This window comes from Stegastes partitus, unplaced genomic scaffold (genome assembly GCF_000690725.1).
Source record: "Stegastes partitus isolate 25-593 unplaced genomic scaffold, Stegastes_partitus-1.0.2 Scaffold74, whole genome shotgun sequence".
In the NCBI taxonomy this organism is placed as follows: domain Eukaryota; kingdom Metazoa; phylum Chordata; class Actinopteri; family Pomacentridae; genus Stegastes; species Stegastes partitus.
The window spans coordinates 912,768-924,158 of NW_007577805.1; the positions used below are offsets into that span (position 1 = coordinate 912,768).

At 41.5% G+C, this 11,391-nt stretch overlaps 3 protein-coding genes across 4 annotated transcripts in view; 2 read left to right on the top strand and 1 right to left on the bottom strand.

Annotated features, from left to right (window-relative positions):
* LOC103353494 (cystine/glutamate transporter) overlaps positions 1-2,383 on the top strand; it is a 32,941-nt gene extending 30,558 nt beyond the window's left edge. Inside the window, exons 9-11 of the mRNA XM_008276498.1 lie at positions 1,078-1,227; positions 1,302-1,479; positions 1,968-2,383. Coding sequence (XP_008274720.1) covers positions 1,078-1,227; positions 1,302-1,479; positions 1,968-2,032 — 393 coding nt within the window. The 3' untranslated portion in view covers positions 2,033-2,383. The remainder of the gene's footprint in view (positions 1-1,077; positions 1,228-1,301; positions 1,480-1,967) is intronic.
* A 1,028-nt stretch (positions 2,384-3,411) lies between these two features.
* Positions 3,412-8,656, bottom strand: foxm1 (forkhead box M1). Its single transcript, XM_008276486.1, has 9 exons — positions 8,524-8,656; positions 7,144-7,634; positions 6,907-7,043; positions 6,349-6,540; positions 6,082-6,210; positions 5,715-5,774; positions 5,231-5,270; positions 4,926-5,098; positions 3,412-4,710 (listed from the first exon to the last, which is right to left on the bottom strand). Exons 2-9 carry the CDS (start codon positions 7,592-7,594, stop codon positions 3,901-3,903), a joined length of 1,992 nt encoding a protein of 663 aa, XP_008274708.1. The 5' UTR covers positions 7,595-7,634; positions 8,524-8,656; the 3' UTR covers positions 3,412-3,900.
* A 146-nt stretch (positions 8,657-8,802) lies between these two features.
* On the top strand, positions 8,803-10,683 carry rhno1 (RAD9-HUS1-RAD1 interacting nuclear orphan 1). 2 transcript variants are annotated; one of them, XM_008276488.1, is made up of 3 exons: positions 8,803-8,937; positions 9,078-9,259; positions 9,451-10,683. In XM_008276488.1, exons 2-3 carry the CDS (start codon positions 9,101-9,103, stop codon positions 10,183-10,185), a joined length of 894 nt encoding a protein of 297 aa, XP_008274710.1. In that variant the 5' UTR covers positions 8,803-8,937; positions 9,078-9,100; the 3' UTR covers positions 10,186-10,683. The 2 variants fall into 2 exon arrangements, with proteins under 2 accessions (XP_008274710.1, XP_008274711.1); XM_008276489.1 differs by having other exon boundaries at positions 8,822-8,856.
* The last annotated feature ends 708 nt before the right edge of the window (positions 10,684-11,391 follow it).

Sequence of the window (11,391 nt, forward strand, 5' to 3'; positions counted from 1 at the left end):
AAAACACAGAATCAGGTTAACATGCATACATTGGTTCCTCTACTGAGGGCTCTCTGGTCTAAATGAATAAATAGGAAAATATTATGGAATCTATGAACTTAAGACGTGGTCCATTTAATGACAACCAAGACTATGTAAAAATAACAGTTCAAAAAAATTGCATTGCATTTTAGGTGACTGGAATGTACTATTTTATTTTATTTATTGAGTGTGTTTCAGGTTTATAATTGCAATGATTATTCTGGTTGTCAGGAAAAAGTATTCGTCTTCCACAAACATGATGTCCAATCAGACAGAAACTAAATTCTAGGAAAATTTTAGCGTTTAAATAAACAAGTCAGGGGTTAAGTAAAAAAAAACATAAAACAAATCCAAGTCACTGAATATTCTCTGGAGTACAATAAATCCATCATTAAGAAATAGAAGGATGACTGCACATACCTCGAGCAGAACATCCTCAGAAACTGAGTTACCAAACATGAAAGAGACCAAGACAGCTATGACTCCTCTGAAGGAAGCTTGAGCAGGTGTGCAGATGGAGAGACTGTGGATAAAGCAACTGCTGTCTGTTCCTCCGTGCTGTATTTTTAAATTTACTGAGCGTACTTTTTAGAAATCAATTTATCACTCTGACAAGCAAGTAGCTTTTCTTTTTGCTAAATTCCTGTCAGGCCAATTTAACTTCACCATGATTTAATGTTGACAACAAAAAAACTTCCAAAGGGGTGAACACTTCTTTACAGGCACTGTGTATTTAAAATGTTTGTAATGTGTAAAAAGATTTTAGCTTCTAATAAAATACACACATTCAGAAAATGGCTGTAATCATCACTTTGAACCTGTTGAATGATTCCATTTCAATCCAGTGATTTCTTGTGCTTTTAGTGTCATCTAAGAAATATTACATTTAGAAACTAGTTCTACATGTGAGTCAGTGATTGTGGTGGCATCATAACGTATGATATGAAATTCTACAAACAACAGGTGCTTTAATCTGGAATATATCATTGGATGTAACAATCACAAAACATTGGTTATTGGTTTGTCATTCTCGCTGTGTTCCCTGTGTGTCTCCAGTACCCCTTAGTGGTGCTGATGCTGATGACAGGAGAGATCTACCAGCTCATCAGCTTCGCCTCCTTCTCTCGCTGGTTCTTCATCGCCTTGGCAACCTTGGGGATGCTCATCCATCGATACCGTTTCCCACTCCACCCAAGACCCTTCAAGGTTAATGTGCCCAGCTTTAAAGTGTTGGTTTTCCTACTGCACACATAAACTGACCTGTTTCATTTGTTCTGAAGGTGCCCTTGGTCATCGCGGTCACCTTCACCGTGGTTTGCTTCTTCATCGTGGGTCTGTCTCTTTACTCGGACCCCTGGAACACCGGGATGAGTTGCATCCTCACACTGACCGGGGTCCCGGTTTATTTTGTGACTGTCTATCGCTTCCGCTTGCCTCATAGATGGAAACGTATCTTCAGTGAGTCATACCAACAACTACCAACTTTTCATCGCTGTTTGACAACAAAGTATATCAGAAAGCCACTGAATGTATTGATTATGGAGGGTAAATATGGAGCTTTACTATCGAAAGCAGCTCCGCTTTCAATATGTATGAATAGGTGAAGACTTTGCATGAGCTTAAGTTAAATGATGGAATGTGCTTGTTCATGATGATGAGGAACTAAAGGAGTGAAATTGAGAAGTTAGCTGCTTGCAAAGCAGGGAGGAGTTTGTTTGTAAGACTGAAAAGCAGAATTAGTGGAGAACAAAGACCCTATTGTTTAGGATTTACAATTTTTCAAATATATTTTTCTGTTAAAGACAAAACCCAAAGTTAGACCGAAGCACAAATCTGCTCAGAAATGTTTCAAAAACAACAAAACACCCAGATATCATATGTTTAGTCCATAGTTTACTAGTCCAGGCTTTACAAATGCATAATTCTTCCCTCTCTAATATCCCCAGACTACTGCAGCAAGCAGATGCAGATCCTTCTAGAAGTGGCGCAACAAGAAGTCCAGACGTACTGAAGACCCCAAACACATCTGCTTTCTGCTGACAGACTTCCTGGACGGCACTCTGACAGGTGCTAGAAAACCTTTCTTTGCAGTATAAACCAACGTACTCATTTTGTAGAGAAAATACTTGAAACAAGAGAAACTATGCTGGAAACGGGAGTATGTGCTTGCAGAATATGATTTAGAAAAAGTAGGATTATAAAACTGAATTACACTGTGAATGAGTCACTCGTCTTTTTCAGCTTTAACAGCCGCTGGTGTAAAAGATACTTGTACAACTTTTAACGCTCTGCTAAATATAGTCATATTTTTTCACTGTTCTGTAAAAAAAAAAAAAAACAATAAAGTGCTTTTGAAATCACAGAGACCTTCTTATGAACTGTTTCAAATTTTATTCAAATATAAATAGAAACAAGCAGTATTGCTGTGTACTTTGTCCTGATACAAACACGCTGTACAGGAGCTTTCACATCACTTGTACTGGAGCACATGTCAGGTTGTGGAGATTGCACCTTTTCTATTTACGTGGCGACAGATCAAAATGTGCTCAGAGGAAGCGGTTAGAAAGATACAAAATATTCACTATTTTGTGCTCAAATGTGTAAAATCGAATGCTAAAATATCCCTCTGTGGGGTCCAAAGTGCCCCATGGTTGATACTGGCACAGTAAAGAGCAATTACTGATGCTTTAGGAAGTCAAGTGATGGAGACTTTTCTACAGTTAACATACAGACACAATACTATTGCTGTTAGTGCTACTTGTAATACTTTGACATTTCTTATTACTAACAAATCCTGCATGACAATCTAGACGTCTAAGACGCTTCTGACTGATCCGAATGCGACAGAAACATCTCGCTAGCTGATCAGACGATATGAATTTTCCATTTACAGACGTAGAAGCTAAATTATATATTAAAATGTGCAAATCAACATACATATACACGTAGACATTTTTCACTTCTCATGCAATTCCTTCGAGACAGACGTGACACACTGGGATAAATGATTGACTGCAAGACCGCCACGTTTTCCATGTGAAAAGGTAAAAAGGTAGAAGTGACATTAAGGCAGTTAATTCAACTCCAGAAGAAAAAAAAAAAAAAAGTAAGCCAGAGACGGAGAGAAACATCCAACAAGTGAGTAGCTGGTTAATGTGACTAAAATGGAAGTGTCCCTGTCATATATTCAAACATTCTTGGGAATTTATTCCACATGGCAGGCAGAAACATCCAGAGAAGAGCAAAGCAGATGCAGATGAAAGGAAGCCAAAACAGTCTTGACTTAAATCCAAAAGAGGCCAGCCATTTAGTTGCTTCATTAAGCCTCGTTACAGGCTATGAAAAAAGATTTCACGCTGAAAAAAATAAAGTCCAAAAGAGTGACTTTAGCAGCTGAGCAGAAGGTTGCATCCGTCACATGTTAAGGCTGCAATTTGTACATTTAAACCCATTTAAATGACCACGTTGGGCTTTGGTATATTCATAGGCAATGAATATATTTACTGATGTGATGGATTTAGAATCACACAGCAAACCACAGCAGATATGATTATTATTTTTTTTAATCCATTAGATGGATAGAATATCAGTATTCTGACTATAAAACATGGATTTTATCTGTCATCCATACACCCGGTTGTTTAATATTTCTCCCCAAGCCTATTTTCTTAATCTCAAATTTCTCAACCTCCTATTTATTATGGACGCTATTCTAAAGTGAGATTTATTCTGTCTGAGAACAAGTTGGACAGTGTCAGACATTTGCTACCTTCATTTGCATCTGCTTTGCTGTTTCAGTGTGCGGCTCCTCTCCAATAGTGTTTTGACAAAAAGTAAACCGATGACACTGCCATGTCGTAAAACGTAATGGCCCTCACGCTACTTGAATTGAGAGAAGAACTCGGACCAGCTGACATTGCCCACATCGAGGTCCTCATCATCCAGAGCAGGGAGGCTAATGTCCAGGAATATCTTGCTCAAGCTGTCGTTCATGGTGTCCAGCACGAGGCCCTCAGTGAGTGAGTGGTTAGCCGCCGTGCTGCCTCCCGCCTGCAGCAGCTCTCTGGAGCAGCTGCTCGGGATGCGTCCGGTGGACGGCTCAGTTGATCCGCTTGCTCTGGCGGGAGCGGATGTGAGCAGCTCTCTGGGGGAGCTAAACAGAGGCCAGTCTTTGAAGGGAGTGCTGTTGAAGCTGAAGGTGGTGTAGTCGTGTCGCGGGGTGACTGCGGGACCACCTGGGGTACGGATGGGGCTGAAGTCCAGAACGTGTTGGCTCCCTTTGCCCACTGGGGTCACCTTCCAGGGTTCAAGTACATTAGAAGAAGGCTTGCTGGGGGTGGAGGAGGACAAGTGGCTGCTACTTTTTATGGGAGTCTTGAAGGAGAACTCCCGGTCGGGGCTGTCCTGCCCGGGCTGGTGCTCGTCTAGCTCAGTGTGGATGTCGTGGACTGTCGAATAATCGGAGACTAGACCAGAGTCTAAGAAGGTGTTATCGGGGCAGAGGAGAACGGGCTCCTCGTGCACAGAGCGAACCAGGTGCTGTTTGCGACGCGAGCTGCTGGCTTGTCTCTTTGGAGCGGCTTTGGGAGTCTCGCATTTGATTGGAACACACACCTGCTCCTCCTTCACCTCCACCTTATAGGGCTTCTGAGGAGACACCACCACAGTTTGGGCTTCACTGTGAGTCACCTGCCAGACACAAAACCACACATTTTATACATTTACCAGCATCTGAGGCACTCATATTCATATCTCTACATGTGATGTTGGCAAAGTCAAGCCAGACCTAACAAGGATTTCTATGAGAAGCTGGAACAATAAAATGATTTTGCATGTTGCCTATCAAAGGGAAATAACTAAACAGTTATTCAATAATCCTGCTATGAAGGACGATGTGTCTTTACCTTAGGAGCTATGCGGACTCTTTTGGTTCCTCGTGAAGTGTTCCGTTTCTGCTGGGGGCAGGTGGGGGCAAATGGGGTAGACGAGGATGGCAGGTAGACAGAAGAGGTGACGGGGAGCTGGATGGGAACCAAGTAGGAATCGGTTCGTGGGAGAAGAGGTTTCATCTTTCTCTCTGAAAACAGAAAAGATGACGACTCAGAGTGGGGCATCCAAATAAACATTTACTGTCCATTTGCAAAGTTTCTGGTGCTTTCTCTTTCTAATTGACCTCTATGACAAAGTGCTCACATCGGTCCAAACTTACCAGAGCCAGTCGGGGTTTTTCTTGCATCGGCAACCATCCGCTTTTGTTGCAATGAAAAATAAGATGAGACATTAGTTTACACAGTCAAAGCATGCCGTCTTAGTGGCTTAACTGCACTCTCATCCCTGCAACCTGTAGATTCTGAGCAGTATTTTACCTTTAATGATTTCTACTGTTTCTGGAGGAACAATGGATACTTTTATGAGTGCACACAATAACTGTTCGACAACGCAAGTCTCAAAGCACATTATTCTTTCAGTGTGACTTTGGCCTCTCTGCTTCCCTGCTGCTCCTATCATCTCCTCCTGCAACAAAAAGACATGCCTACACCTTAGGCCTCCAGCTGCAGCTATATTCTTAGGACTCCTAAAGAATCTGATGACAAACATGCAAGCGAAAGTTCTGATTTTTCTGTCCCTTTTTCGACTTTCTGCTGCCTGAAGACGCTTCCTAAAGAACTGAAATGAGGGTGAATCAATCTTACTTGGTGGGGAAATAAAACCATTGGCACTGGAACAGGGGCAGTCATTGGGTTACAACCAGGCTGCAGAGAGGGAAGTAAAGTGAGAGGGAAAACATGAAGAATGAACCTGAAAGCACTGCATGTTACAGCACATTTACAAAATTGCAAATGAAAAACAAGAGCACGATGAGGGCAGTAAAAATGTGGAGGAACGTGGTCACAACAGCAATATTTTAACAGCATTCTTCTGAAGTTTTTCTCCTTGGTGTAAAAAAAAAAAAAGCCCAAAAAACAGCATTCACAATACATGAGACAAACTTGCCCAACACTATGAAGAGCCTTCTTCTTCTCAGAGATGTAAGGATGTGAAAACAGTGACAGTGCTCACCTTGTACACCTGATCAAGAGTGAGGCATCGATTGGCCTCAGGCCGGATTGTCCAGTAAGAAACTTTACCATCAGGCGTCGTCTCACGAATGAACATCTTATGCAGTGACAGGTTATGACGGATGGAATTCTGCGGTTATGATGAGCAAAACATCATTAATGTACATTTCAGGAGAAGATATTCAAAATCTCAGCACTCAGAGGTGTAATCTGTCATCTGCTGCAATAGACGTGCCCAGGAATTATACTTTTATCAGCTCTGAAGTACCTTCCATCCTGGTTTGGCCACGTCCCTGTAGTAAGGGAAATGCTCCTCAATCCACATGTAGATCTCTTTCAGTGTCATCCTCCTGCTCTTCCTACTGTTGATAGCGAACTGGATCATGGCCATGTAGGAGTACGGCGGCCTCTCTGCCATGTTTTGCTGAACAGCTTCTGCGTCGACATGTGTATTGTGTGCCTGTATACAAAAACAAAAAGGTGAAAGATACTGATGCATCTGAAGTGTGATTAATATTTCACCGGTGGAAAACGTGCAAAAAAATCTGCACCACAAATTCAAAACACACAATCACAGCATTGAATTTAACCTTAAAGTCGTCACTTCATTTTCAAATCCAGCATCACAACCACCTTCTGCAATCTGAATGATATGGCAGTCACTGTAAATCATAGCGTGGTGACATTTTAGTGAGACAGACTGGTTGAGGGATGGAGTTTAGGGGACATGCTATGACATGTCTTAGATCAGTGTTCCCCTCACACAAGTATCTGTTTACACATCAACAGCAAAAATCACAAGGAGGTGTTAGAAGGAGTAGCTGACCTGAAAAGTTTGTGAAGGTGGGTTTTGGTTCTCCTTGTTGGGCGTCTGCTTGGAAGCATCCGCTTCGAAGGTGCTCATTTTGCCCAGCCACTGAATATTGGTGAGGCTGTCATCTAAAGGACCGCCTTCCTTATTCACTGGTAAAGAAAAGTGAAAAACATGATCGGTTACACAAAGACAGATTTACAGACGTAAAAGAAAAAAATGTAAACTTATACTCAAGTCCTATTTCCATACATGGTTTAACTCCAGTGAAAGGTTTAGCATCCTGGGAGCTCGGTGTAGTCTCTGCTTTCACTGTCTGAGGGGCTGCATTCGGTGTAGAAACGAATCCCTCTTCAGCAGCAGGGTGACAAAAACCTCCATTGTCCCGGCCGCCATTCCCACTCAGAAGAATGAACTTGTTCGGGCCCTGTTCACCGCACTCTTTTCCTTTCGCAGTGAGGGCTCCGATAACACTTTGAAGGTCTGCTGTTTTGGGAATAACAACCACCTGAGTGTCAGACTGGGAAGGATGATCCATAATGCGGATGCCATCAGGGAAGCACTGAGAGGAAGTTGATTTGGATGTTTCTTTGGATGCCGGTGCACCTGACTGGCTTTGTGATTCAGCTGCCAGCACATCATTTTGCTGAAAAGGGAGTTTTCTTCTTTTGAGGATCAGGGGTCTCCTTGGGCTCCGTCTCATTGTCAGATCATTGAAATGCCCCTTGTTAACCACTGTTGTTCTGCACAAAAGTGACACAGAAAACACAAATATGAGAGTGTGAACAACAAAGATGGATTTAAACACCTGTTAAACACCGGAAAAAGGTCTGCACTGCCAGATGAGGATCATGCTAACAAACAGTACCAACTGGAATAACCGGTAGATTAACGTTTAGCCAGCTAGCGGGAAGGTTGCACTGAATACAAACAGTTAACCGATCAACGCTTATCAGTTTAGACTGTCACAGAGAAACCACTTCATATCAAATATCACTTACAACATACTGCACAGAAGGACTCAATGTTCTCCACATGAAATTCAGGCCCTCGTTTGTCCGTGTTTTAGCTCTACAGCTGCTCAGTTAGGAGGTTAAATAACAGATAGCAGTTAGTAGTGTTTCCTGGCGACTTGTTTCTTCTAGAACAGTCGTTAGCTTTTTACATGTCTGCAGTTGACTTTTATTTTTACATTAATGCTTCCACTGACTTAACTGTCAGACTAAGCAAATGCGGATTAATAATTCGTTTATTCAACTATAATAAAAACAGTTACGACGTGTTATTAATACACAACACAGGTCACCGTCCAAAACATAGTTGATTATATATTATGAACAAAACATTACGATGCCATGTTGTTTAAGCTAGGTGACACTCGTTCGACACGAGTGACATTTTTTTTAGCTTCGAAATAAGGTTATTTCATTTAGCACTGTATGCAACTTCTGGTTTGTCTAGTTAGACCTGGAAAAAAAATATACTTTAGCTGTTGGAGCAAGCTAACTTTCCCTCTGCTAACGTTAGCCCCAGTAGCTACCTGTGTTAGGAAGCTAAGCTAGCTACGTGGCTAGTCGTCCACATAGCTAACCACACTATTGTAACGAACAGCAAAGCTAAACAAAGCCCGACCTTCATATCACTGCGACGTTTCAGGCGATTCCCCTTGGTTGGACTAGAAGTTGAAACAGTTGGTTCATATTTGAGGCTAACTCAAAAACATTAATATCTACAACACCCTTTTATTTCGTGTTATTTACATGCCCGTCTCGTCGATTCAGCAACGTTTTTGAATTTTGGCGCTGTGGGCACGGCCCCCGTCACTTTGATCACGTGGTATAAAAATGCACCAATAGCAGCGAGAGAAAGAGACCTCGATGGAACCAATCAGAGAAGACAATGGTGGAAACCGGGAAATAACAAGAAGCAAGAGGACGGGAAACAAAACAGTCAGGAGTAGCTAATGTGAGCTGAACAAGTAACTTTTAATATTTGTGTTGATTGTGTGAAACGATGGCTATGTCCTATGCCAAGAGCCACAATAAGGTAAGAATAATGTTGGGGTTGTTGCTACGAGTGAAAACATTCAAAGGAATACAACGTGATGTGGACATCTCAACCAGCAAACCAGTCTTGTATTTCAATGAAGACAATGTTATTATTTAATGATGTTTTTGTTCTGTTAGGGGTCCACAAATGAGTTACATTAATGCCCCGCAAAGTTACAAAGACAGACAAGCCTCCCCTGCTATTCGTGGAGCGGCCTTTAGGTGGAGCCAGACTCCAAAATGTGCCTGACGTCCGAGCAGCAATCAACCCCAAAGAGTTTTTCACAGAGACACAGAACAGATCAGCTCTTAATTCCTGGGTAAGTTATTTATTTATTTATTTATTCGGACCCCTTTCAATGGCTCTGTGGTTGACAACATTCAGTATCAGAGCCACTGAATCTGATTTGGCTCTCAAAATCTGCAGATGAACCTGAGCTTAAAAATTACATAATAATTGTTCGCTTTGGTTGTATCATGCTGTTTCATTAGTGTATTTTTGTTCTTCCAGGTTAGCCCACAGTTCGATGCTTCTGTTGCAGCTGCACCTCCAGTGAGACGAGGGAGGAGAAAATGCCAGTCTGCCACGAGCATCCTTGACGGTTGCAGTCCCCTGTCCAGGAAAACCAGCGTGTGCAGATATCCTTCATTATCATTTCATACAGGATCAAGAGATCATCAACCAAAGACTACAAGAAAAAAGAAAGCTACAGAGTGTGGTGCTCTGTCTAATGTGGGGGATCAACCGCAGGGATCACGCCAAAACAAACGGACAGTTCCAAGTGCACGGCACTCTGACGCACCCAAGAGACAGTTTACCTCGATCAGGAAAAAGAAAACAGAAACATTTTCTGAAGGTGCTGGGTCCCACAGCAGATGTTTGGATCAACCTGAAACACCATCTATTCAAGTGACGGAGAGATGCAGAATTCCAGCAGAAGGTGCTTCAACACCTGTCTCCAGTGAGTTTGTCACCACCGAGCTTAGGAGTGCCAGTCCACCACCTGATGTGGACACTCCAAAAGTAATTCAGGGAGGAAGCAGTTGTCCCTTGTCCCCCACTACACATTTGCTACTGGCTGAGCCGTGCACACCGCCATGTGATCGGCCACCTGACATTTTGGTGCCTGACACTCCAGAGAGGGATTATGGTGTGAAGGTGACATGGCGAAGGAGGAAGAGTTTGATGTTGTTTTTAAAAGAGAGGGGCCATCTCTCTGAGTCAGACGCGCTAATTCACAGCTGATATAGAGGATCTGTACTATTTTTTTGATGATAGTTGCTGATTAACTTTGTGTTCATTGATTAATTGACGAGACAGCTGATGGTATGAAATAACTCTCTTACACAGCCCCTCTGCACAGACTTGGTAGGAGTAATCGTAATAATACAATAATCAAATCAAAACTTTACCCACATCCAAATTTAATGGCTTCAATAGTCAAATAGCTCGACAGACTCCAGTTATACTGCATATACTGAGATCTAATTCTGATCTCTAGCAACACAAGCCAAGTTTGTCAGTCTCATTCTTCTTGTATTTTATTTTGGAGAAAAAAGTTGAGTACATATGAACTGTAACTGGTATCACATGCCCGAAAATTGAGCAAACACTATGTAAATACTTAAGCCTGAAGAATCATGTACAAAATTGCTTTTGGTGCATGTGCTGTGCATGTTGATAACACTGTCTTCAACTATGCTGCAAGAGAGATATAAAATAAATATATAAGTGGAAAGAAAATTCCTGATTTACTTATTGTGACGTCTGTCAGGCTACAGTTAGTGATAGAAGAATATTCATAACATTTACATAAGTTTGAGTACCAATGCAACACTATAACAATACTCCACTGCAAGTAAACATCCTGTGTACAAAATGTACAAAAGTTATCAGCATATGATTATATATGATAGCTTTAATTTATTATTCCTAAAGCATCAGTGTGTCAGCAGCATGTAGGTGCAGGTGCAGTTCGTGCTTTATGTATAGCCTGGTAATACAGGGGGAATAAATGAGGGGTCATCAGGTGATTAACCAGAGAGCAAAATGAAAGCAAAGTTTGAATATAAAAATCTGCAGTTTTATGGCATTTTCTCCAATCTTATATTCATGATGAGATTTTGGATTATTAAAACCATCATTTAAATGGAAACCACGTGAGCAGTTGAAAGGGAAAATCACAGTTTGGTGGAGCTGTTAACAACTTAGACATCTGAAATGTAATGTAGTGTAAAGTAGCATTAAATGGAAACACTTAAAGTACAAGTACTTATGTGCACTATTAGAGTAAATGTACTGGCTGACAGTAAAAACATTGGTAGCAGCTCTGCAATCTCAGTAAAAAAAAAAATGCTCACATAAAAGCAAACACTGCCTTAAAAGGTATCAGGTTTGATTCAGTTTAAATGCTTAGAAATCTATATTTGATGCACAACAGTAGTTGTAAGT